The sequence below is a fragment of the Panulirus ornatus genome, chromosome 67, assembly GCF_036320965.1.
Source record: "Panulirus ornatus isolate Po-2019 chromosome 67, ASM3632096v1, whole genome shotgun sequence".
In the NCBI taxonomy this organism is placed as follows: Eukaryota; Metazoa; Arthropoda; class Malacostraca; order Decapoda; family Palinuridae; genus Panulirus; species Panulirus ornatus.
This window is the reverse complement of record NC_092290.1, coordinates 6,497,967-6,524,909: the sequence shown is the minus strand read 5'-3', so window position 1 is coordinate 6,524,909 and position 26,943 is coordinate 6,497,967. Positions and strand designations below refer to the sequence as shown.

At 48.5% G+C, this 26,943-nt stretch overlaps 1 protein-coding gene across 1 annotated transcript; it reads left to right on the top strand.

The window, feature by feature from the left end:
* Window positions 1–6: 6 nt before the first annotated feature.
* On the top strand, window positions 7–15,019 carry LOC139747071 (cadherin-related tumor suppressor-like). The gene is made up of 5 exons (XM_071658862.1): window positions 7–2,696; window positions 2,788–4,227; window positions 4,589–4,748; window positions 4,872–5,550; window positions 11,148–15,019. Exons 1-5 carry the CDS (start codon window positions 7–9, stop codon window positions 12,812–12,814), a joined length of 6,636 nt encoding a protein of 2,211 aa, XP_071514963.1. The 3' UTR covers window positions 12,815–15,019.
* Window positions 15,020–26,943: the final 11,924 nt, after the last annotated feature.

The window sequence follows — 26,943 nt, the reverse complement described above, 5'->3', positions numbered from 1 at the left end:
CAGGTCATGTATCAGCTGAGGCGAGATTCCCCGGCAGCGGAGGCCTTCACCCTGGATGCCGAGACGGGCCAGATCTACACCAAGATCCAACTCGACCGGGAGGAGGTGGAGGTATACACCCTGACGGTGGAGGCGGTGGACAAGGGGACGCCAGCACAGACCGGCACGGCCATGGTCGTCGTCACGGTGCAAGACAAGAACGACAACCCACCCCGTTTCACGCGCTTGTTCAGCGTCAACGTCACGGAGAACGCTGAGGTGGGGACGTTTGTCATCCAGGTGACATCCAGCGACCGAGACATCGGTGAGAACGCCAACGCCACCTACAGCTTCACCGAGAATCCCGGAGGCAAGTTCTACATCGACTCTGTGAGCGGCAACGTGACGGTGGCGCGCGCCATCGACCGTGAACTGAACGACGAATACCTCCTGAAGGTGTCTGCAGTTGACGGGTCCTGGCGCGCGGAGACTCCACTGACTATCACCGTCCAGGACGAAAACGACAACGCCCCGGAGTTTGAGCAGAGCTACTACGTCTTCAACTTCCCCGAGCTGCAGCGCAGCGTCGCCTTCGTCGGGCAGGTAACGGCCACAGACCGCGACAAGCAGGGCCCCAACAGCGTCGTGTCGTATTCGCTCAAATTCCCGTCTGACTTCTTCAGCGTTGACCCAGCCAGTGGTGAGATCTTATCCAAGCAGGCCCTTCAGTACAAGCACACGCTGAAGGGCCCGTCCCCTGAAAACCAGTACCACTTGACGGTGCTGGCCACAGACAACGGTAAGCCGCCCATGTCATCAGAAAGCTCCGTGGTTATCAATGTCGTGGACGCCAACAACAACCCTCCCAAGTTCTCGCTGGACCGGTACTTCACCCCCGTGCCCGAGAGTTCAACTGTGGGCCAGTCCATCATCCAGCTGAAAGCCATCGATGATCGAGACTTCGGCATCAACGCGGAGATTGAGTACCAGAAGGTGGGAGGCAACGGAACGGACTACTTCCTGCTGGAGCAGAAGACCGGGTGGATCACGGTGGCGCGGCAGCTACAGGGACGCGTTGACACGCAGTTCGTCCTGCTGGTCCGCGCTTTAGACCGCGGCGTCCCTCCACTTCAGGACGAGGTCCTCGTGACGCTAGTGGTCACCGGGGAAAACAAACACGCCCCGGAATTCACGGCTCTTAGTTACCAGGTGATCGTGCCGGAGAACGAACCATTGGGGTCGGCGATTGGGACGCTCACAGCCAAAGACAGTGACAAGGGCCCGAATGGACTCGTCCGATACTCGATCACGAGCGGCAACGAGGCTGGTAAGTTCGCTATAGACAAGAGCACGGGAGCTGTGACCATCATGCACCCGCTGGACTACGACGCTGTGCAGGAGTACAGGCTCAACATCACGGCACACGACTTGGCATTCGTGCCGCTCCACTCCACGGCCGTGCTCACCGTCATCCTAATCGACATCAATGACAATCCTCCCAGGTTCAGCCAGCAGCAGTACAACGCCTACATTGCAGAGAACGCCAACGCCGGCACGACCGTGTTCAAGCTGAATGCCACGGATATAGACTCGGCACGAAATGCTGTCATCCAGTACACGCTGGTGGGCGGCGACGGCAAAGAGTTCTTCGCCGTGGACCCCGAGACGGGCGTCGTGACCTCGAAGCGAGTGTTCGACTACGAGGAGAAGAGCCGTTACGTCCTGGACATAAGAGCCGCCAACAACCCCGACTCAACGCAGTGGGGCTCCTCCACCGTGGTAGTCCACGTAACGGGAAGGAACGAGTTCTACCCTCGCTTCATCCAGTCAGTATTCCAGTTCACTGTCTCAGAGTCCGCGCAGATCGGCACATCCGTCGGTGCCATCCAGGCCACAGACGAGGACAAGGGCGAGGATGGTATGGTGTACTACCTGCTGGTCGGCGCCAGCAACGACCGAGGGTTCTTGATCCAGCCGACCACCGGGGTGATCACCGTGGCTCGGAGCCTCGACCGGGAGAGCCAGAACAGAGTCGTCCTCACGGTCATGGCCAAGAACGCCGGCAGCATCCGCGGCAACGACACGGACGAGGCACAGATAACCATCTCCATCCAGGACGGCAACGATCCTCCCGTGTTCTCCCAGCCGCTGTACGAGACGAGGTTGTCCGAGGGCGCTCTCGTAGGCACTCTCGTCCTGACCGTCACAGCGGTGGACTCCGACGTACAGCCTCAGAATAACCAGTTCACGTACTCCATCATCGGCGGGAACCTCGGCCAGGTGTTTAAGGTGGACCCGCAGAGCGGCGTCATAGAGACCACGGCTCAGCTGGACCGTGAAACCATCCAGGTGTACAACTTGACGGTGGGCGCCATCGACAACGGCTCCCCGCCGCAGACCGGGACCACCCTCGTCCGCGTCATATTGGACGACGTTAACGACAACGGGCCCCAGTTCGACCCGCCGGACATCGTGGGTTATGTGGCTGAGAACGAGCCCGCCATGACCTCCGTCATGACCCTCAGTGCCACTGACCCCGACCTGGCGCCGAATACGCAACCTTTCATTTACTATATCGTGGGAGGTGAACACCGCGAGTTCTTCACCGTCGACCAGGCAACGGGGGAGGTCAAGACGACCCGCAGCATCGACCGCGAGACGACGCCCGAGCTCACCTTCCGCATCGAGGTTGAGGACAGCGGCAAGCCTAAGATGAAGTCTGAATACCCCGTCTCCATCATCGTCTTGGACAAGAACGATTCTCCCTCGACGCCCCGGACGGTGACGGTGAAGGTGCAGACGTTCCAGGGCGTGTTCCCCGGGAGGTAAGGTGGCCGATGTCCACCCCAACGACGCAGACACCGCCGGTCAGTACTCCTGTCAGATCCTCACCCAAGATGCCGCCATCTTCTCCATCCCCAACGCTTGTAACCTACACGCGGCCAGAGTCCCCCGCGACCGCACCTACACCCTCAGCGTCTCTGGGAATGACGGCAAACACCCGGACGTCACGTCCAAGGTTGCCCTGGAGTTCGAATCCTTCGACAATGTCACCCTGGACAACAGCCTCACGTTGAGGCTCCTCAATGTCACCGCGGAACGATTCCTTCGTCTGTACTACAAACCTTTCGTCGACAACCTGGTGCCCATGTTCGCAGGCGGTCAGGTCCGCATCTACTCCATGCTCGACGTCGACTCCCACATCGACCTAACTCTCGCAGTGGCTGGATCGGGTACGAACTCCTTCCTCCGTCCGGCGGAAGTCACCCGTAAACTGGCGGCTGAGGAGCCGAGTCTGACCCAGTCACTCCAGGGACTGCAGCTGATCGTCGACTACAACCCCTGCAGCGACACGCCGTGTAAGAACGGCGGCGAGTGTTCGCATGGCATCCACGCTTACGGGGACACGGAGATCACAGACTCCCCCAGCTTCATCTTCACCTCGCCTCTCATTCGCCACGACGTGTCGTGCAGGTGCCGCCAAGGCTTCACGGGGCCGCGGTGCGAGTTGCGCCAGGATCCTTGCTCACCCAACCCGTGCCAGTTCGGTGGCACCTGCGCCAGAAAAGGGTTTCATTTCGTGTGCACTTGTCCCCCTACTCGGCAGGGGCCGCAGTGCGAGTTTGACAAGACCAACGCCTGCGATGACAACCCCTGCCGTAACGGCGGGTCCTGCCAGACGACGTTGGAGGGAGGGTTCTTCTGCCTGTGCCGCCCTGGCTACCGCGGTAACCAGTGCGAGCTAGCCAGTGAGTCTTGCCGCCCGAACCCTTGCCTGAACGGTGGCACCTGCGTCTCCCTCAAGCCTGGCTACCGCTGCTCGTGCAAGATCAATTTCTACGGCACCCACTGCGAGAAGTCCACCTTCAGCTTCAGCGAGCTCTCGTACATGACCTTCCCTACTTTAGATTCCACCACCAACGACATCTCCATCATCTTCTCCACCAACAAGCCGGACGCGCTCCTCGTCTACAACTACGGCTTGCAGACCGGCGGCCGCTCGGACTTCGTGGCCATAGAACTGAAGGGCGGACAACCCCGCTTCAGCTTCGGGGGCGCCCGGACGGCCATCTCCAGGATCCAGGTGGGACGCCAGGTGGCAGACGGCAAGTGGTACAAGCTGACAGCAACCCGCAACGGACGCGTCATCTCCCTCAGCGTGGCGACCTGCACGCACAACGGCGAGACCTGCGGCGAGTGCCGGCCCGGGGACACCTCCTGCTACAGTGACGACACTGGACCCACCGGGTCAGTAACCACCACCCGCTCCTCGTCTTCTTCCCTTGACCATAACTTGATAACTTGAGTACAAAGTTGACACAGTTCCTCGAAGATTGTAGCGTAGATATTCACTTCTTTTGTTCTTCTGTGAAGTTTTAATGCCTTCTGCTGCTTCCCCCACAGACAGACTGTGGGGCTCTCTACCTCCCTGTTTATCCTGACTCCTTTGTCACTTAAAACGATGAAGTTTTTCAGTATTTTCCCCATCAGGTTCGCCCTCAGTAGGGGCAAAAATACTATGAAAAAAATAGAGATCATATCCTAAAAACTGTAATCGTGAAACCTTCCACGACTCCCATCACCAATTTTGTTGGTTTTGCCCGAACAGAACCCTGAACTTCAACAACGAGCCTATGTACCTGGGCGGCGTGATGACGGTGGACCCCCTTCAGGAGCGGCCGGGCCAGGTCCTCGCCGACGATTTCATCGGCTGCATCCAGACCGTCTCCATCAACGGCAGACCCCTCAATCTCTCAGGACCCATCCAGGTTAGACATTTTTAGCTCACAGGGTTTGACATGATCCTTCGTCAGATTATTCTAGATATGATTTTTTTTTCTAGATTTCTCTTGATATATTCCTTTTGTTGATATAGCTTTTATCCCTCTCAGGCCCGAGGTATTTCGGATACGTGCGAACGCATGGCTGATGTCTGTGTGGGTAACCCGTGTGGCGAGGGCGCCACCTGCCTCGACCGCTGGTCGACGCACATGTGTCGCTGTGCCAATGGCCTGGTGGCTCCCGACTGCGACGCATCCCTCCGCCCCGCGTCCTTCACCCGCGGCGCCTACGTCAAGTTCGTCATCAGGGAGCAACACCGGCGACGCCAGCTCCTCCCTCGTCTGTACCAGCAGCACTCGAGGTGGTCGCGGGAGGTCAGCGCCTACCACACTCGCGCCCGTCCACCACGCCAGGTCCCGCCGCCGCCGCCCAAGAGCCTCTCCTTCAACTTCCGCACCAGGATGGAGAACGGCCTCCTGCTGCACTCAGCCACGAACAACGACTTCACGCTCGTGGAGATCCGGGCAGGACTCCTGCAGTACACCTCCAAGCTGGGCGCCAACCAGCCCATCAACATGACCATTCCTGAAGTGACGGTGAACGACGGCGACTGGCACAACCTCACCCTGCTGGCGGCGCACTCGGCCCTCAGGCTCATACTGGACGGCGACATCGTCGGCGACGAACTGGACCTGCCTTTCATCCACGACTTCTTGGACGCCTACCTCACCTCGCTCACGCTGGGCTCCGCACCGCGTTCCGCCGGACAGTTGCCCTATACACCCACAGGTAAGTCGTGTCCCTCTCCACATGCACGTAGATTCTTGTCTTGTGAGTGATGATTGCTCACTGACACTGGCAACATCTCAGATTAGCGTCACAGTTTCAGGGTTCAGTGTGTTACTGTCATGGTGGACGGGACAACGGATCCAAACTCTTGACAGATGTTAGGCATCTTCTCTCCCCCACTGAGAACGATTCGAGTCAAGTGACCTCCTGTGTTATGAAGGGTGATCATCGGGGGGTAGGTGGGGTGGGTCAGCTTAACCCAGACTGAGGCAGCCTTGAAATTGGGTTAAATGAAATAGCAACATATGAACGAGAATGCTGGTTTTAGCTGAGGCCAAACCGGTTATCAGGAATGTTGTGAGAGGCACTGAGTTAAAAAGAGAGTAACGCGTATTGAGAGCGACCCAGAGGAGGAGGCATTAGTGCTCAGGCAAGTGTTCTGAAACACCTCCATAGTTAGCCTTTTAAGACAGATGGTGCCATTCCGTGAGGATTACTCCAGAGATGAAAGATATTAGGACGTGAAGAGGGTTGTGCGACGCATAGGAGAGAGAGAGAGAGAGAGAGAGAGAGAGAGAGAATGGTACGTTGGCTGCAAACTGGTCGAGTCTATCGGTTAAGGAGGGACCTGAGCTTCGAAATGTTTCCAATATGCCCCTAGATTATAGGTCTTGCCGATAACTGTAAGTCTGAAGGATGAGAAAAACGATGGTGGGCAGTTGTACGGCTTGGGCTAATGAGAAGATTGCGTGTCTCCGGATATTAAGTAGGCCTGCGCCCCGTGAGGCGCCAATTAGGGCCGTTCTTTTAAACCCCCCAGTCCAATCGTTCCTTTAAGGTTAAAAATCTTTTGATGGCGTATAAACACTACACTTCGGTCACTCCTTCGTTCTGACGTGGAAGTCCAGTCGTCACCAGGCGACTCGGTGTGCCTTTCGTCTCGGGTGTGAAGGGAAGCCCTGAGGAAGGTGGTCGGATTCGTTGTCCTGATGGGTCTTCGAGGTGGCGTGTGCAAACTGAGGTGTGGGGTCCGAAACCCGGGCCATTGAGCGAAAGATGGTGTGGGGAGGCGGTCAGGGAACAGCCGCGCATCATGGGAGGGGGAGACCATGGACTCAAACCAAGTGATGTGATCATTAGATCGAGAGAGAGAGAGAGAGAGAGAGAGAGAGAGAGAGAGAGACCCGAGAGTAGAGATGAATAACAGTAGATCACTGGATTTACTCGTGTTTATTCCAGTTGTGTTGATTTCGAAGGAAACTTGGAATCAAAGGTAATCTTTTGATCAAACCACGTTAAGATCAGGGGACGACCAGTCTCCGAGGAAATAGAAGCCATGCAGGAACATATCGATTTCCACTGTGATATAGAAACGACACTCTAGTTTGAATGGTGATAAAGAATGCATTTCTTACGAGCCGGGTTTGAAGGTAAATGCTTGATATCATTAGAATTAGCAAGCACACAATACCGTAATGCCGGAGGGGCTTTTAGATTCGATGAGGAAACCAACTGTAATAGCAGAATCATGAACTACCGTTACCATCGTTAGGTTTCGATCTGATTCCTTGAACGTGAAGACGATAAGATATTTGTATATATAATTCACACTGAGCGAAAATTCCATCGGTTAGGTATGGGGGTGAGTGTCGGCGAGGGAAGGGGCCACTTGCAATTGGTCTAATGGTTCGTTGAGAAGACCTTAACAACGTGTTGTAGTTAGGTCTTAATTGCCACCACCCTAGAGTATAGCTCGTAAGATCAGGTGTACATAAACCCGCAGGCATTGTGTAGGGGAACATGCATTTTAGGACACATACTGTAATGTACGTTTTTCGCTAGTGTCCACCACGAGATGTACTGCCTTGTACTGGGTGATCTGGGGATGTTATCAACACTTCATCATCCTCTCGATATACCACAACCCCACTTCTCTTCGTCGTCCGATTAACTACATCTGCCTCCGTCCCTTCCCCTCGCCAACACGCTGTCCTCCTCCCGGACGATGTGCTCGCCACAGCCTCTCGCATCTTTGGTCATCTCCTTGAAGACAAAAAAAAAAAAAAAAAAACGCCAGGCGTGGATAATGGTACCTTGCGAATTAACAATATGACGTGCAAAACATTTTTTTCCTCTCATTTTTACGCTTGTGATCCATTCGAATTTGCTTCGCCGCTGCGCCTCTCCACATCCACTGTCGCCTTCCACGCAGCCTCAGAGACGCTCCCCAGCTGGGGCATTCCTCCGCACCCACTGTGATGCGCTCAGTCTCCCACCACCTCCCACGTTCCACGGTAATTCGTTCCCGCTCTTGGTAACATGTCCTCCTCACCCGTCGCGCTCCTCAACCTCTTGGAACTCCTCATCGTCTCCTTGTTTCCTCCATTCGCGTCGCTCTTTTCTTCCCCTCCTCCCAGCCTTTAACCTTTTCATTCATTCCCTGATGCGCATCCATCTTGCCCTTCCTTTGATCTCTTTCCCGAAGTTACTCCTTCTTCCCCTGGCATCCTTACTGTTCTTTCGAAGTATCCTTTCCCTCCGCCCTTTGTGAGAGACCTCCAGCCGTTTGGGAACTGTTCCCGAGACTTGGGCCGCCTCCTCAGGTCGCCGCGCCCAGGTGCGTCCTTGCCCCGACCTCAGGCATCCCCTGTGTGGCTCTCTGGGTCACAGTGTCCCATGTGTGGGTCCTACTGTTTTCCTTGGGTCACAGTTTTCCCATTCGTGGGTCCCTGGGGGTCACAAGTCTCCCTCGTGTGGGGTCCCAGCGGCCGGCACCACGCATGCCCGGCCAGATGAGCGAGTGTACGGCATAGCATGGCCTTGAACCCCCGTCTTAAAGCTTCGGTAAAGATGGTCTGGTTTTCCCTACCGCTGCACTGGTAGATTACGAAGCCATTGTAAAAGTCTTCGTTGGTATAGGGTCGTCGTGTGTGTGTGTGTCCGCCGCCTCGGTCACTTCTTATTCCTCTCCGTTCATATGACGGAGGTTCTCGGAGGAGCGCATTTTCTCTCTGTGTTGTGGGAGAAGAAGGAGACTGCTCCTCCAACTTTGCGGAGAGGGAGTGAGGGTGGAGAGGGCGTCGGGCGGCGGAGCGGTGCACTCACCTCCGCCTCAGCGCAAGACTAAGCAGGTTACGACGGTCAGGTAACACTCGTCACTCGCACGTCCAGCGATACCGATCCAGTTACGCTCTCCTTGAGGGAGGGACGTGGACCTGGCCCGTCTCGAAGGATGGTTGATATACAGTTAAGTCCGGCTTTGGCTCCGGCTCGCATTTTAGATGGCATGTCATCATCCACTCCTCATCCCCTCCTTTTCTCCCTTCTTCTCCTCTCCTGATCCCCAGTCCTCCTCTCCTACCCACTCGTTCCCTCTCGCTTTCGCCCTTTACTTAGGGCTGCAGTTGCGCTGGTAGTGATCCTCCTCCCGCCTCCCTACCTCCCTCCCTCCGATGTGCATCAAGGGTCAGTAGTCGGTAAAGTAGTAACTCCCGACGTAAGAATCATATCCCTGACGGCGGGTGATGAGCCTCAGTCCTACGAACTGTCGCAAGTGGACCGAGTCAGACTCTGCGTTGAACGATTAAACTGACGCGGGGTAAACAACATTCGGATGCTGCTCGCGACGGCGGACACAACCTGTTCCCGAGCTGTCCCTCTGGATGCCGGCGCGTCCATTCTCTCTCTCTCTCTCTCTCTCTCTCTCTCTCTCTCTCTCTCTCTCTCTCTCTCTCTCTCTCTCTCTCTCTCTCTCTCTCTCTCTCCCCTCCAGCATGCACCCCGTGTTATTCTCCCAAGTTTTTCTCCTCCTCTCGACGCTCCTCCGTCCGTACCTCCTGACGATGATTGTCGATGCCTATGCACTTTGATAGACGTCGTGTCAGGTGTCATTTTTTTCTGCCAGTGAGGGATGGCTCGAGAAAGAGAGAGAGAGAGTGTATGTGTGTGTGTGTGTGAGTAGCGAGTTGTGTGGGAGGCTCATTATGATGCTGGGGTTGGTGCCTCATGTCTCAGACCCGAGTAGTGGCCAGATTCCGCACGTGGCTGGACTCCGGGTCTCGCTATAAAGGAATAAGTAATGAGGGACAAGTTGGATGGGGGAACCACAATCACTTTGCTCATCTATCCGTCGCGCTGGTTCCTCCTGCGTGGGGAGGACGCATGGCGGGTGCGTTAGCGAAGTAAACTGCCTTGCCTTGCCTTCCCTCCCTCCCTCTCTCTCAGACCACAGCCATGAGCGTCCATCTCTAGTAATGGCTGTCGGATCACCAGAGATTCATGTACGTATTGTTGATATAGCTCACGTATGTATAGCCTGAGTGCTGTTCTAGGAACAGTTGAGTTCTCGCTGGTCCAAAGTCTCCGGGGAAAGTTTTCTTTATAAAGCTTTCTCGTTTTCTGTTACGGTGATCACCTTTTAGAGCGAGTGCGTTAGTTTGCGAACCACATGACGAGGCGAGGGAATTCGACACCTCGAAGATGTGTTGTCTTGTTTAAAGTTTGTCTGTGTGTGTGTGTGTGTGTGTGTGTGTGTGTCAGTCTCTGGAGGTATCATTTACATCCCTCATGTCTCATTTACAAGGGAGTATGACGTATAGAATTATTGTTTACAACTCGATAAGCATCAGCGACGGAGAATGCATAACGTAATAGCGTCTGCTGGATCAGGTCGCGTTAGGGAGTACGACGATGTTTGTACCCACAGCGTTTTTTTTTTTTTTTTGTGCAAGTCGAACGAGATGTCTCCAGCATGTTTGGTTCCTCGTCATCTACGAGGGGGTGAGCCTGACCATGGTAGCCAAGGTGTTGTAGGGACTCGTCCGTCTCCCTCCACACCCCCACCAAGACTCGTGGACGCGAACGTTCTCTTCAAAATGTTTACACTCTCATCTTCTACCGTCTCCTCTTCCTCCTCCTCCACCTTCCTCATCCTCTCCCTCTCTCCTGAGATCTTACGATAGTATTTAGCCGCTTATGTTTTCAAACTTTCCTCTTATATTAGCGGTTTATTCATATGTTTAATTGTGCAGTTATTTTCATTATAAGATTGTCTTCTATTTCAGCTGTTTGTTAGTTTTCAAGTACAGAATGGATTACTTTCCAAATAAAAGAAGTAGTTCCAGTGTTTCTCTAAGTGTGTAGTGTTCTCTAAGTGTGTGGTGTTCTCCAGTGTTCTCTAAGTGTGTAGTGTTCTCTAAGTGTGTGGTGTTCTCCAGTGTTCTCTAGGGGTATAGTCTGTCTTCCTTGTGTGAGAAGGTTCTGAATTTACGTATATGTTACAGACGAGGTGTCAAATCAGGCGTTGTTATTTTTTTTCACCTACTGCCTCGGAGTTCTATACAGTGACAAGTTTCCAGCATTTACGTTGGGTTAGTTTAAGTGGAATTACATTAGAATATCCTTAGTCAAGTATTGAATTAGAACCCACAAGAGCCACACTTTATCTTAAAATTGTCAGGCATTTTTCACATTCTGCTTAGAGATTGGGTTACACACACACACGCTTTGTTTGTGACGTCTACGTGGCCACCTGTATATCACGTACCGGCTGCAGGAGTTGTGGACGCGTCCAGTTAACCGTTGTTTATTCCCGGCAGGATTCGTGGGATGCATGTCGACCTTCAGCGTGGACGGGGAGGTGCAGCCCCTCAACTCGACGGGTTCCCTGTTGGACGCCGTGGCGCGCGGGGTGGCGCTGGTCACCGACTGCACGGCGGCGGACTTGGGCGCCGCCACCTCCACGGACCCACTCTCCATCGGCATCACGCTCGTCATCGTCTTCTTCGTCCTCCTCCTGGTGGCCATCCTGGTCTCCTTCATCGTGTACCGCGTGCGGCGGCAGCGGCGGGAGAAAGGCAGCGTGCACGTCAAGCAGAACGGGTCGGCGCTCCTTGCCAACACCTCCTCCGACTCCGGGAGGTCGCCGCAGGACTCCGGCTACGTGGAGAGCGCCGAAATGACCGACGACGTCCTCCGCTCGCACCTCTCCCAGGAGCTGGCCACCAAGAAGTACAAGGAACGCGATCACGAGCGACCGCAGCGACCGGACATCATCGAGCGAGAGGTGATGAACAAGTCGCCAGGCGTGCCGCTCAGGGTGGAGGAGTCGCAGCTGCAGGACCGGGACACCATGGCTGGCCTAGGTCACATACCGGATTCGGAGGCTCCGGAACACTACGACCTGGAGAACGCGTCGTCCATCGCGCCCTCCGATATTGACATCGTGTACCACTACAAGGGGTACCGGGACGGCAACGTACGCAAGTACAAGACGAACCCGCACGTCCCCGGGTACCACAAGCACAACCACCGACATTCGCCTCATAATTTCCCCAATACGCCGCACCGCGAGAGCCCCCGCAATCTGATGCGACAGAGCCCAAACCCTGTTGCCCCGAGGGAGTCGCCCTCCGTGCTCAAGATGCAGTCCACTCCTCTTGCCCGCCTCTCTCCCTCGTCAGAGCTGTCGCAGCAGACGCCACGTATCCTCACATTGCAGGATATTAGCGGCAAGCCACTGCAGACAGCGCTGCTCGCAACCTCACAAGGACCGGGCGTGAAGGATGTCATGTCCACCAGCGAGAGATCTCTCAATTCACCCGTGTCGCACTTGTCCCAGTCGTCCGGGTCGATGCACGCGTCTTCACAGTCCACGAAGAAGAAGAAGCACGACAGCAGCGTGAGCCTGGGCCTGACTCCCGAGGAGATCGAGCGACTCAACACCAGGCCGCGCAACTCGTCGCTGGTGTCGACGCTGGACGCCGTGTCCTCCTCCAGCGAGGACAACCAGCGCAAGGACAAGCTGGCGGAGCTCATCGAAACCAACACAGAGCTCCTGGAGCCGCCAGACTCCTCCACCGACGAGTCTGGCAACGACTCCTTCACCTGCTCGGAGTTCGAGTACGAAAACAACTACGAGAAGGTCACTCGCGACTTCGGTCCGGGCAACATGATCTTCAGCAAGCTGGCGGAGGTGGACAATGAGAACGAACACGACAATGAGTCGGCCAAAAACTACGACGGCTTCGATTCTTTTCGAGGCTCGCTCAGCACCCTGGTGGCCTCCGACGACGACCTGAGCAACATGAGCTCGTACAAGCCACCCAACGGGTCTACGTTCGGCTGGGATTACCTGCTCAACTGGGGCCCCAACTTCGAGAGCCTGGTCGGCGTGTTCAAGGACATCGCCGAGCTACCGGACAACACCACAAACGGCCGAGTGAGCGCCCGAGGCACGCCCAAACCCAGCGAGGAGTACGTATAGCGGCATCTATAGCTGAGCGAGGACTATATTTAGCAGCCGCCAAAGCCTATAATTCGTAAGGAGTGGAGGCAAAGCCCCCTCCCCCAACCAGCTATAATCTGTGCCTCCACGGTGAGCGTGATAGACGAGACTACGACGCCCGTGAAGTGCCTGCCGTTGGCGAGAGTGGGGGACGCCTGCCTAAGGAGGAGGCCAGGGCTGTTGCGCCGGACGGGAGCCACCGCAGTGTGGGCACGAGACTCCTGCCGAAGAAGGAACACCTCGTCACACTTTGCACGCGTGTGACTGGCATTATATCTCGTGAGGGTGTATTTCCAAAACCTACGCTTCTAGTTTCTACACAGACGGCGACTCGACAATCGTGTGAAGACGTCTTTGCCGAGGACGCTACGTTATCTGAATTAACGAATATCTGTTTTTTATATACTTTTTTTTTCTGCTCCGGTCATTTTTATGAGAGACGAGTTGACGTCGGTCGACTGCGTCCGAAAGGTGAAGTGATAATTACGTGCGTGTGTGTGTGTGTGTGTGTGTCTCTCTGTGTATCTCTGTGTTGCAAAACGAACAGTAATCACCTGAAAACAGTCTATGTAGAATATGGCCAATGGTAGTACTCATAACACAAGTTCATCTCTTTCTTTCTCTCTCTTTTTTTTTTTTTAATAAGCATCACCTCCTCGTGGCCGAATGTTTTAAAGTGGCGAAGTTTGTGACCAATTTTATTTGACCTGATGTGCCGAAGTTTGTGACCATTTCAGTTGAACTGATGTGCCGAAGTTTGTGACCATTTTTATTGACCTGATACTCGAATCTAAGTTGCCAAAACTGTCCTGATGTTCGCGTAATATAGATGAGTTTTTTTGGTTCCGAGTTGCCAAATGTAGAATTGCCTTTGTGCTCCCCCTTTCTATCTCTTTTTTTTTTCTTTTTTTTCTTTTAAATCGTAAGAAATGTGAATTCTCAGAGGCCAAACCCATTTACTCTTACATGTTTTAAGATGTTCTCTATATTATCACCATGCATTTAAATTCTGTGTATGTGTACTGTTATCATTTGAAACATTTGAGATGGCCAAATCTTCATCCCTCAAACAAAGCTGAACCAAGGTGCCTTATAATGCCATAATCAAAGAATTGGGATCCGTAGGGGACAGTGTGACCCAGGTCTGGGATTTAAAGAGGTGTGTGTGTGGGGGGGTGTGTGATCATCCTCGATTATAAAGATTTTTGATCCTCCCCCTTCCAGATTTTTGGGAACACGTACGTGTTGCTATTCATATAAAAAAAATTATAGCTGATGTAAAGTCTGGATGTGTGTGTGTGTGTGTGTGTGTTTGTGTGTGTGTCTGTGTGTGTGTGTGTTTGTTTCGATTCGGTTTGAAATTGCCTCGTGAGACACAGTTTCTGTGGAAGCTGTGCCTCACGCCAGGAACTTCTTTGCTTCCTTGTCTGGCCTGGACGCGTCTTGAGCGGATCCCGGGGTGTTGTAGTGATCACTGGACTTTATATAAGTTTATTTTTTTCTTCTTTTGAGGGATATATATATATATATATATATATATATATATATATATATATATATATATATATATATATATATATCTCAGTTGTAAAGGGAACTTGTTTCTTGAATTGGTTGAATGTTTTCTTTGATATTAGTCTAACCGAAAAGTTTTTTAAAAAAGATAAAGGAAGTGGTTGAGATTAGATATATATCATATGTGAACCTTTGCTTCATCAAGTTAAATTTCTGAAATTTGTCATTCATATATATGAATATATATATATATATATATATATATATATATATATATATATATATATATATATATATATATATATATATATATATATATATCGACTAAGGAAGACTAGCTCAGATTTTTTTATTATCATTATTATTATTGTCATTATTATTTAGGAATGTCATGTCAAGAAAACAACTTAAAATATGTGTCGATTATCTGCAGCAGACCCAGTTTGTACTATATTAGGGTTAGTAATATGGCTCTTTGTACATTATCAACTCCATGTATATATATATTTGAGTGTACAGTGTATTCCTATGTAAGTCAAGCCACGCCGTGTGTGCCAAAACGTCTCTTGTTGTTTTTTTATTTTGTATGAATGATGCGCGAGGTGTTGTTATCGAGGCAACATGTGATTTATGTATAAAGTGATATTGTAATAAACATTTGTAATGCGAGTATGTATTATTATTATTATTTTTCTCTCTCTCTCTTTATTGGTACCACGCCGTTTGCTTGAGTAGGAAGGTCGATGTGGGGAAGGTAAAGTAAAGGCTATGTGTGTGTGTGAATGTATTTGTGGGGGACTTTAATTTTACAGTGTGTTGTCGAAGCTGTAAAAATTGATTTCCCATTTACCCCTATATTTACGATGGTAAAGAAAATGGAGACTATAAACATTACCCTGATGTCTCTCAGAATTTAATGATGGCTGTCCTGTCCAGAGCAAAGTCTGTTTTATATACTACGTGTCTCACTTTTGCTATAGCAACTATAGTGTGAATTCTGATGAAAACAAAGCCTTCTGGATTAATGCAAGCACGACTGCACGCACGCAGACTAGAAAAGCGTTGTGGTGCGTGAATAAAACAATGATCAAGCTACCTTTTCAAGGACGCTAAGATGATGATGTAATCATCCATTTACTCTCTTCTGGGTGGGTTCCTTCCTCCAGACAATAGCGGCAGTAACTACAATCATGATTCCCTTATGTGTCCAGTAGATTGTTATTCATACCTTTCAGAGCAAACTTGATGACAGATAAAGTAATATAAAATCAGTTGTCCGTGTGATCCATCGTGAAGCTCACGGTCATAATTCCAATCCCGACCAATTAACACGCATTCAATCGATGGCTCATTCGTTACTAACTATCAGTATATAGGGAAATCCGCACTGTTGGCCTATAGTAATAAATATTTTGAATCGTATAGTGACCAAAATAATATACATGAAGTTTAGAAAGTTGATTTTCATATATTTGTGTATGTTTGAAATCCAGAAATATAGGCATTTATGGAACTAAATGAATTCTACGATTAAACTTGTCCGAATGTTGTTTAATTTCTTTGAAGAAATAAAAATCTTATTACAGTTAATTGGTTATGTTCTAAGACATATACAAAAGCAGCTGAATATATATATTGCTTTTGAGACTATTTTCCTTAAAAGTTTATGTATATAACAACGTAATTTTGAAATTAGATACGTTGGATATATTCAAAGTAATTCGTGAACGAATTCGAACGAGTTGTTGATATAGTATGCAATGTGTTGTGATTGATCTCTGTATTTATAAGTGTTTAAAAGACGTATTTGAGCAAATTAATTGAGGACGTGTGATGAATACAATACTTAACTTATACAGAGGTATTTGAAGTGCTGTAATAAGGAGAATATGGACGTTATCAGCCAGAAGGATATACCCCAGCCAAAGTTTTATGGGGTTCGGCGAGACGTTAGGCGGGACCCAGGTAAAGTGAAGAGGTGTTGCCACTGGCATCTGGCCCGAGTGGCGGGACGGAGCGATATGTTACCACTCGTATGTTTCTTCTGTAATTCTCTGTTGCTACGATATGCTGGGTGACGTTTCCTTACTGTCTCTTGTCTCTCCTGAAGTGATTTCCTTGATTCAATGACAGTAGTCAATAGTAAAGAGGTTTGTTGACATTGAGAGAAAATGCCATCGTAGGGGAGACTCATGGAAAATGAACAGATCCTTAACTAACTTTTACCAATTGATATCTGTGGTCGAAAATATACCAAAATACAGCCATCTGCCACTACTGACCTGGGATATTGACTACAGGGAGTCGGTGGCAGTCCAACAGCAGCGTGGGTCTAGGATGTTGATGGAGGTATGTACATACAAAATACTTTTTCGTTAAATCATACATGTCACTACCTGCTAATGGTGTTTGCTGATGAATCAGTGAAGTTGCTTTTAGAATATTGGTTAAGGTTTTTGGTAAGATTAAGAAGTCGAACTGAGCCCACTATGTACCAGTTAAGGGGATTTTAAAAGTAGTCTGAAAGGTTTTAGTAAAATATTGATGCTATGGAACTGTTGTAATGTAATACCATGACAACAGTTCTTTGGTATGATATTCACCTGTTCCATTTTTGAATTTGTGTATATGCAGGCATTTGATTAACTTCAGTAATTGCTTATTTATGTAAAGATATACGCAAAATGTACCTTGAACAATTATCCATTTAACAGTCATATAATAAACTTAGCTGGGCTAGGATGTTATTATACACATCTTGTCAACACAAGTTACTGACTGAAGTGAGTCTTGTCATGCTGTTGTAGATGGGGAGGGGGGTGGTCATTAATTTTATACTCCTCTGATTGGCGCATTTTTTTTTTTTTTTCTCCTAAAGACGATTTGTTGACGTAATGGTCGGCACATTCATCTTTTGGTCATTAGCGGTCGCTTGCCGGATTTTTATCCGCTTCACAATGGCGTCTGTCTATGAAGGGTGTTTAGTGATACATCGTGACTTGAATCTCTGCAGGATCTCAAACAGGTTTTAATGCTTGCTGGTGGCCCAACATCTGATGGAAACCAAAGTGTTCATACTCCAAATGCCGTTCAAGTATAATGAAAGTATCGTATGTTGTTTTGATAAACTAAAACAATACCGTAATGTAACTTTGCTTTGTTCATTGACCGTTACGTTTAAAAAGAAAATGCACATAAGACATATTCATGGTCGTAGTTACTTTAATGAAATTAAAACTGGATATTTTTATTGATTTTTACATAAAAATTTTGTTTTCGTTTTAAGCACGCATAAGGTTCTTTATGTTAATGACACTGTAGCAGCTGATCCTCTATAGGTACGTTATTAGGTCCTTAACTCCTTTTCCTCACACACACACACACACACACACACACACACACACTTGTTGGCGGGGAATGATAGGGTTGGTAGCTGGCAAAAAGGCATATTTGTCAAAATGAATATCACGTCGATTTTGCTTTGTTATTTAGAGCATAGACACTTGACTTTGATAATTTACACTTTTAGAAAGGTCCTGGGAGGGACACGAAGACTGTTCATGGAAGATGAATATCTCTGACCCCCTAGGGTTGACTCCTATTGTTAAAGGAGAAGTAGGATTGTGTTACTATACAACGCGACTGGAAAGAGTATAAAGCGATCAATTTTTCCTTTTTAAACCAATTTCATCATAACATCAGTGAAATCAGTCTTCATACTATCCAACGGCAGAACAATTAGCAACTTCTTTCACTATCAACATGTAGATGGGTCGGTTTGCCCACAAACATCCTAGCACAGCACCTGTAGGTGGACCTTCCCTCACTGCACACTACTAACTGGCAATAGCTAAAAAAAAAAAAAAAAAGCAAGAAATTTGTGAGACGACGTTAAAGAAATATTTTTTCATGGAACAGGAGCAGTGGAGGACACAGTGAATGACGACAGTGTGAATCCTGATATGTAGGAAGTTAAGCGGTTAGGTAAAGCCTCAGTCAGTACCTTCCTGTTTTAAACCATGCAACCGGAACGTAGCCTACCTGTTTCAGCCCATGCGACCAGAACGTAGCCTAGGACAACATATGTTTCATTGTGCCTCAACCAACGTTTAGACAGATTCCTTTCTCGTTATTTGATGTAAGTAGGATTATATATATATATATATATATATATATATATATATATATATATATATATATATACACACACACACACACACACACACACACACGAACAAAGTGCATAGATAGCAACTACAAGTACTAGAATTCTCGGATTGATATTTTAACAATACAAGGCTTGTAAGACAACTTTATCAATATCTAGATACTTTGTTCAATGATTTTTTTTTTCATTTCCTTTGGACGTGATTGGATGATTTGCTTTAGAGAGAGAGAGAGAGAGAGAGAGAGAGAGAGAGAGAGAGAGAGAGAGAGAGAGAGAGAGAGAGAGAGAATGTAAAGCTTCCTTCTGACGTCTGTGAGGCATTAACATGCGTTGCATGTTGAGCTGGTGGACAGGGTCTTGCGTCGCTCGATGCTAAATGACATTTGTCAGACAGATATCAGTCGGCATCTTAATTACCATTGAAAATTGTCATCGTCTGGTCTGTAAATTGTAATATACCTTGATCACATTACGGTCCACCTGTAAACCAATTTACGTGCGTCTCTTTACCTCATTGGTGGTAAATTAATGCCCTCACAAGTTAAATGTATATAAACGCTTCCATGTCTTGTCCTAGATGGGTCGAGCCACCCACTTAGCCCAATGCATGCAGCGTCAGCGAGTGAATGGCTTGCAGGCGACACCCTCGCATCCCCCAGAACATTCTTAATTTTCTCAGAACGCTTGGCGACATTCCGTCATACCAGGTGGCTCGCTCTCCCTCCTTGTGTTCGGTAAACAATTTATCCAGATGCCGTCTCGTGACGCGAGACGTACATTAGTGGTCGAGGTACAGCCTTCCCTGCTGGAATACGACTATCCATCAACATCATTGAGGAATCACAACTAGAATATATATCTTTGGGAAAGGTCATTGATTAATGCGAGAAGAGTAGCCTAATCCACACTTACACTCACACACACACTCACACTCGTGGAGAACGCCTCCACGCCTCCTGTAGCACTTCATTGACTCGAATCTCCTACGTGAATCCCACACCCCAAGTTCGACAGCAGACTTTGAAAGAGAACCAGGGACTTTGGGGGGGGGGGGGGGGGGGCGTTCGCTTAATCTTGCTCATGAGCGTGACTTCGGCTGTAAAGATGAACTTGCGTACGAGGCATTGCAAGGTAGCTACTATGAAACCAGGGCGAGAATTCTCTCTCTCTCTCTCTCTCTCTCTCTCTCTCTCTCTCTCTCTCTCTCTCTCTCTCTCTCTCTCTCCCCTCCACAGTAATAGAGTAACTAACCAGACATCAGCTCGTACCCTCATTTGCCATGATGGACTGTGATAAGCAACTTGCTGCCATCAGACTGGTTCTCTTTCCAACAGATGGCGTTGGTTTGAGCTCGAGGTGAAGGCCATCTGCTCGTTATTAATTCTCGCCCGTATCTGACACGACTTGCTTTCGTTAAACTACTGATTTTCGTCATATTTCCAGCCCTGCAGGGCGGCGATGGTGGTTGTATTTTGGGGGCCAGAAGTACTACGAATAGTGTCCGAAAGATTGAAGTATCACACAGGGTTTGCGAGGTAATACTCTCTCTCCTCAGCTTGCCGACTGCATTCACGAGTGCCCGGTAGCCCAGCGCTGTTTTTCTTAGGGCTACGGCGGGCGAAATTAATGGCTCTTTGATGGATTACCACAAACTGGTTTGGGAATTATTTCAGTGGCCCGTCTGGCCAATATATAATTTTATCATAAGGAAATTGACGACGTAGCGATATTTCATATACCAACATGTTCTCTTAATGCTCACTTGGATGAGTAATTGATATTTGATCAATATGAAGTGCACAAGGCGGTATATAACATGGACAAGGATGCGTTTGTCTGTTTGTGAATGAGTACAAGCAGGTGTGCTTGCAAGTAACTGGTTTCGAACTATAAAGTTAACATATCTCTGTGTCATTTATCTATGTTCTGTGTGTGCATTTTTTTCTTTTCCCAAAGATTTTATTTTCTCTCCCCTCTCTCAGTAAGTGTGTGTGTGTGTGTGTGTGTGTGTGTGTGTGTGTGTGTGTGTGTGTCTGCAATAAGCAGATTGTGACAAACACCAAAAACTCGTCTGATATCAGTTCCTGCAGGTGGATGCATCATTATTGCATTAATTGAAAAGTGTGAATGAGTCCGATGTTGTCCTTGGCGTGGGTTGGAGTTTGATGGGTCGTTGGAATCAAGGAGTTAGGAACTGGGAGAGGTCACTTCAGGTGTTATGGACCGGTTGAGTACATGGGAAAGTCGGATAATAGAAGACCCGATGACCTTTGACGAGGTTATCAATGAGAGGACGGTTATGATATTATCCGAAGTTCCTCATCTATTTAAGAGAGAGAGACATGGTGATAAAAGGGACTGGTTCCTCCCCCACCCACCTCTCTCTCTCTCTCTCTCTCTCTCTCTCTCTCTCTCTCTCTCTCTCTCTCTCTCTCTCTCTCTCTCTCTCTCTCTCTGGGACATGAGCCGGTGGAAAGATAAAGGAACACCTTGGACACTTTTCCTAGGGAATTCTTTCTTTTCTCTCTTTCATACTATTCGCCATTTCCCGCGTCAGCGAGGTAGCGTTAGGAACAGAGGACTGGGCCTCTGAGGAAACATCCTCATCCAGCCCCCTTCTCTGTTCCTTCCTTTGGAAAAAAAAAAAAAAATCTACGGGAAAGAATAAATGGAAAGCATCTTTTGATTTAATTCTGCCGTCGGGTTGAGGAAGTATTTTGCAGCCGCTGATCTGTACAGAAGTTCAAAGTGCTTAGGAGAAGATGAGATGGTTGTGTCGGTGATTAGATGGATGGATTTGAGGTGATGGCGATTAGGTGTAAGGGTTCATATGTTGGTGAATGGATAGGTCGTCGACCGGTCCAGATGGTGACTGAATGATTGGGTTGCGAAGTTTTGGATAAGGTTAGGATCGGTGGAGGGGATTCGTGATTGGAAAAGGCTGTGGGTTAGTGGTGTACACGATTGTGTATGATGAACGTGAGAAATGTTGGAAGTGGCAATGGTGTATTGAGGTAATGATTAGGATTCTTTTTTTTCTTTTTTTCGATGAGGTGGATGTGTTTGGCTTATTGATAACCGGATAGATGAGTCGAAGCGTTTGTGGGCGGGTGGGTCGAGCTTGAGGTGTTAGGTTGACCGCATAGATTAATTCATAATTTCACCATTAGTATTTCCGGGGACCACTGCCGTACCCCTGGGCATGGAGAGGGAGACAGAGCAGCAGCCTGGCAAGCTTGCCCACCTGCCAGCCACCTTCGTCCCAGCCAGCCTTCGTTGTCCACACCTTTTAACGCGGTAACACTCAGCACCGATTTTGTAATGTTGCAACGAAGGGAAAAAGACGTTTGATATTCGACATTTAACACTCGTACTGTGTTACACGGCTGTTACAAAAGACGTTACGTGGTTTATGATGACAAAGGCCTGTTATTTCGAGACGATGAATGCCTGTATATTGAGTGACTTGTTTGATGTAACGATGCATTTGGAATGCAGACAACGAATTGAAGAGTGTGATTGAATGATTGCCGAGCATATTGTTGTACTTCGGTTATAGATGCGTTTCATTACCAGGTCTATTTTGTTTCTAGTTTGTCTATTTATGGTTAATTGGGAGGGAAAATAGGGAGGTTTTGGGGTGCGGGGGTTGCAACCGACTCTGTAGAGAACAGCGGGAGGCGGGCGGGGACGACAGACGCCACCACCCCCAAGCTGATGCCGCTGGTGTCCGCGTTCGCCGAGAGATTTGTTTGCCAGCGTTTGACGGTGGTCGTCCGTGCATGGCGTCCCGCGACACCCGGGCCAGATTAAGTCGTCGGCGAGCGGCCGCAGTCGCCCAGTGTCACCCGGGGAATGACGCGAGATAACGGAATGCTTCGCCCTGCTGGCTAAACGTAGCGCTGAATGCTAATCCTCTTAGCGGTTCCTTCGCGCGATTCCACATATGTTAATTGACGGTTTCCCGTCCTGTTGAATTGCCCGTGGCAAATAACCCAGCCTGAGTCTTCCTCGGGTTTTTAGAGCGAGCGAGGCGCACACTTGGCACACCCTTGAGGGGGAAATAAAGCATATGCTGGTCGGCCGCCTTGTATACACAGGCCTTCCCTCACGACCCACGAGACCAGGGCGGGTGTGGATTGGGCCTTATTAACATTCCCAGCAGTTAGCGATCGTTCCCCAGAGAATTCAGGTGTAGTGGTGGCAGCGGCCGCTACATGGACCAGATCGTCACGTACTCAGTTCTCAGCAGTAGTATTGACGGGGGTTATCTCTGGGGCATTGACAGTACGCCTTTCACAGGAAGACGTGTCCAGAGCAGAGTCTTTGATAGGTTAGTGGGTTGTGCGGGGCTGAGTATATATATATATATATATATATATATATATATATATATATATATATATATATATATATATATATATATATATATATCTTTCTTTCACACTGTTCGCCATTTCCCGCATTAGCGAGGTAGCGTTTAGAACAGAGGACTGGGCCTTTGAGGGAATATCCTCACCTGGCCCCCTTCTCTGTTCCCTCTTTTGGGAAAACAAAAAAATTATACATTGATGAATAGTATGATGATAGGGATGACATCATTCTAAATTGTCTGTAGGAGCGTTTTTCGTAGCTGGAAAAAAGAAAACGGCTGAGGTGTTAGGTCATTTAAACTGTCGAGTAACTGGTGCTATTTGGTGTTACCGGACTCCGCCTGCCTTTGTTCAAAGAGCTAGTGAAAAGTCTCCCTCAGCGAGGCTGTGTCATCGTCTGTTGACGAAAGTAAAGTCTCTTCGAAGAACTTTTTAGTCCAAAGGAGATTATCCTTACCCTGCTACTGGAAGAAGCGTTGCCAAGGAGCTGCAGGAACGCCTGGAAAGGAAGGACCTGAAGTAAATCCAAGATCCTTTCAAGAAAGGCCTCCTTAGGACATCCTTATAGATCATCCCTAGAGATATACATCCATCTGAAACCACACTCCCCAGACATACACGAGTCACGCTTTCCCGTTTACGTTTTGCCACAGTGAAGATGCCGAACTCTCCCTGCTTATTTATCTCGCACTCTTCTTACATAGACACACACACACACACACACACACACACACACACACACACACACACAGCATTACCGCCCTTTATGACGTATGGTCCTGCCCGGTGTAAGTGGCTGGCCTCCCAAGCGCTGCAGGTGTTTCATAAAAGAGGAACACATGGAGCAGGAAGTATATATATATATATATATATATATATATATATATATATATATATATATATATATATATATATATATATGAGAGAGAGAGAGAGAGAGTTTTGTGTCATCGAATTTCAAGTGGCTTTAAAAAAAAAAAATCGATCAAAGAAATGCCTTGTTCTACCCCCAAGGTTGTTCCAGTCGTCCTTTACTTCACTTCTCTGCTAAACATACACACGTACCTTAGATCTTACCTGATATTTTGTATAAGTGTTTTTTGTGTCGTCTGGTTATAACATCAGTTGCCTTTTGTGAAGACCAGTTCTTTATCAACATCGTGGGACATTTATAAGTCTGAAGAGTACAAGTTATTAACTCACTTCAAACTCCTCTACCGTCAGGTCTGTGTTAATCTAATGCCTTGTTTTTTTTCCCCCCCTCTCCCTCATGTATATTACATTCTAAGCATTATGTATCTTGTAGTTTACGGAAGAATTTACGATCGGAAATTTCCATTGTTGTCGGGAGCTGGATACACCAAGTTTGGGTCATTATATTATAAAGTCTTTGCAAACTATATCGACTTCCGTCTTCAGTCTGTAGTATATTATATACGATAAATTAGATCTTCACTAGCCTCATGAACCGTTTCTTCATCTGGTGTGTTTCTCTGGCTACATGTATAATGGCTTAGATGTCTCTTAAAAGTCCAGATTTGAGTCGCTACCAAACTTTTTACTCGCGATCCCGGATTTTCTGTGATCGATAGGCTATACCCGTCATGATTTAGCCTAAGCGTGGGTCGAGTCTTGGCGATGTTCCTTACCTAGGATTATAAGATAGAGTAATGGATTAATGTGACTTGAGATAGAATAATGGATGAATGTCACTTAACAATACTGCTAAATTTATTTCTTGTTAATGTCTTGATAATGAGTACAGGAAATACAGTGTTGCTAGCCATGAATATAGACGCGCTAGCTTGGTACGAAATCAGTCGCTGCCCGCGAACCATTACGTGACGCGTAATTAAGAACACCTAGTGGAGTGAAACTTGGGTGAGCGAGTCTGCCAGCACAGTTCAATGTCGGGGTGTTTGAGATAAGTAGGAGGCTCATGAGGTATTGGAGGAGAATGACAAGAACGTGTTGTACGTACATGAGAGGTGTGGCGTTGAAGGGTGAGTTGGTAAGGGCGACAGAGGTAAATGACTTGTGGGACGGTTATGATGGAGGCGGGAAGCTGGTGATGGAGGGTCGTGGATTACGTGTTATGCTCCGTTGTCGATCAGAGTGAACTCAAGTGTAACATAATCCCATGAGTATGATGGCATGTCCCTCCCACAGGTGAGAGGAGCAGGTGTGGAAATTGTGACGATTTTTAGGTGTGGGCTGGAAGATGTTTGGTATAGGCTGGAGGACTTATGGCGTGGGTTGGAGAACTCATGATGTGGGTTAGAAGACGTTTGGTATATGTGCTTGATGACTTGTGGTGTGGGCTGGAAGACTCGTGACAGAAATGTTAAAACACTGAAGTTCCAGGTTGATGAAGCAGCTGAATATTAACCCCTAGAGTACGTTTATGCGACTCTTGGGTGTGGTGACGACCTGGCCTTTGACCTAACCCTTATATAAGGGTTTGGTGAAAGGCCCCACCATCCTAACGTTGCGTTTGTTTAAAGATCTCACTGTCGTGCTCAGGAGGTTAAGGGTGGTTGTAAAATGGCTGTAAATAACCACGACGAATAATTGCGACTGAAGATGAATAGCATCGTAAATGTTATACAAATGATACTGTTAGGGACAACTACGCAAACTCATGATAGATATACAAGTCTCTCGCTAGAGCAAAATTGTACCATCGACGAAAGAAACACTCATGTAAGAGACAGTTTGAGGGTTGGATGGTAAGTCGAGTTGTGACGACGAGGCTATCGAAGCATTGGATCCTTCCCTGTAGGCGCTCGAGTAGAGGGTGCGTTCGTTAGTTGAATTACTTTATCTATCGTCCTACGTGTTATGGCGTGAGGCAGGATGTTAGGAACAGGCACCCGACGTGCTTGAACATATAGTGTGGTACTGATATTGGCGACAGTGAGGCAAGTCGCTTGCCTGGTCCAGCTACGATGGGACCTTATATGTCCTGCTGCCTCAGTTAAGTTCAGTTCGTTGTCTCCGCTGCGACTAGGCTGGTGAGACGGCAGCTGTGCCAGTGGGGAACGACGCACCCAAAAGAGGACAGGGGTCCCATAATGTGAGTTTAATTGGTCGTTAGATTTAGGAGAAGCGGAGGCATACGTGTCGCTTAAACGCACACGAGAAACCCGCTTGATATGCGTGATGGAATGAAGATGTGGGAGAAGTCAGTGGAGAGGCGATGATTGTATCGCCCGATGGTAAAGTGTGTCCAGGACATCCAGTGAAGGCGCCGCTAATGACCTCCACCTGTGGACGCGACACATAATTTTAGATAATCAGTCTGTCAGCCCCAGTTCTGAGGATCTCTTCAAGGGAGAGGAGTGGGATGGAGAGGTGTGTCGTGAGGATGGAGAAAATCGACAGTGAGGCGGCAGGGAGGGACTTGTGCATAAGGTCATAAACATGATGGTGAGAATGTGGATGTGCGAGATATGGTGGATGAAAGTCGGCCTCTCGTGTACGACACTAAAGATAGGTTAAAGTCTTCCACAGGAGTTACGCGAGATGTAAGAGGGCATAGAAATAAGGAAAAGAGCCCAGGAAATCCAAATTTCCATACGAGAGCAAAAGAGAAAGAGTGTTGGGAAGTAAAGATGACGGATTAAGTTTAATTAAGAGCTTAGAAGGTGAAATATGGTATGTGAAGGTGAGATATGGTATGTTTCCTGACGTGGATGGGTAAATGAAATGTACTATAAGGCACAAAGGCTTGAGTGGACGTTTGCCAATGGTTTGACGTACTGGAAGAAGGAGAGAGACAGTGAGATGTTCCAAGGTGCTGATTGGCTGACTGGCGTCGATGCAATACCTCTCAAATTCAAGGCGAGAAAAAGGAGGGTAACATTTGCCACCCACCTGCCTGTCTTCGTGATGATTGGAGGGTGAAAGGGAATTGTTCCCATCCCATTCCGGGGACGTAGAAGGGAAGGAGAGTATACGTTCCCTCCTGTCCGTCCCAGAGGAGGAGACTCGAAGTCCCGGTAAGACATCCCAGGGACATCAGTGTACGATGTTACGTATTGGACACACAC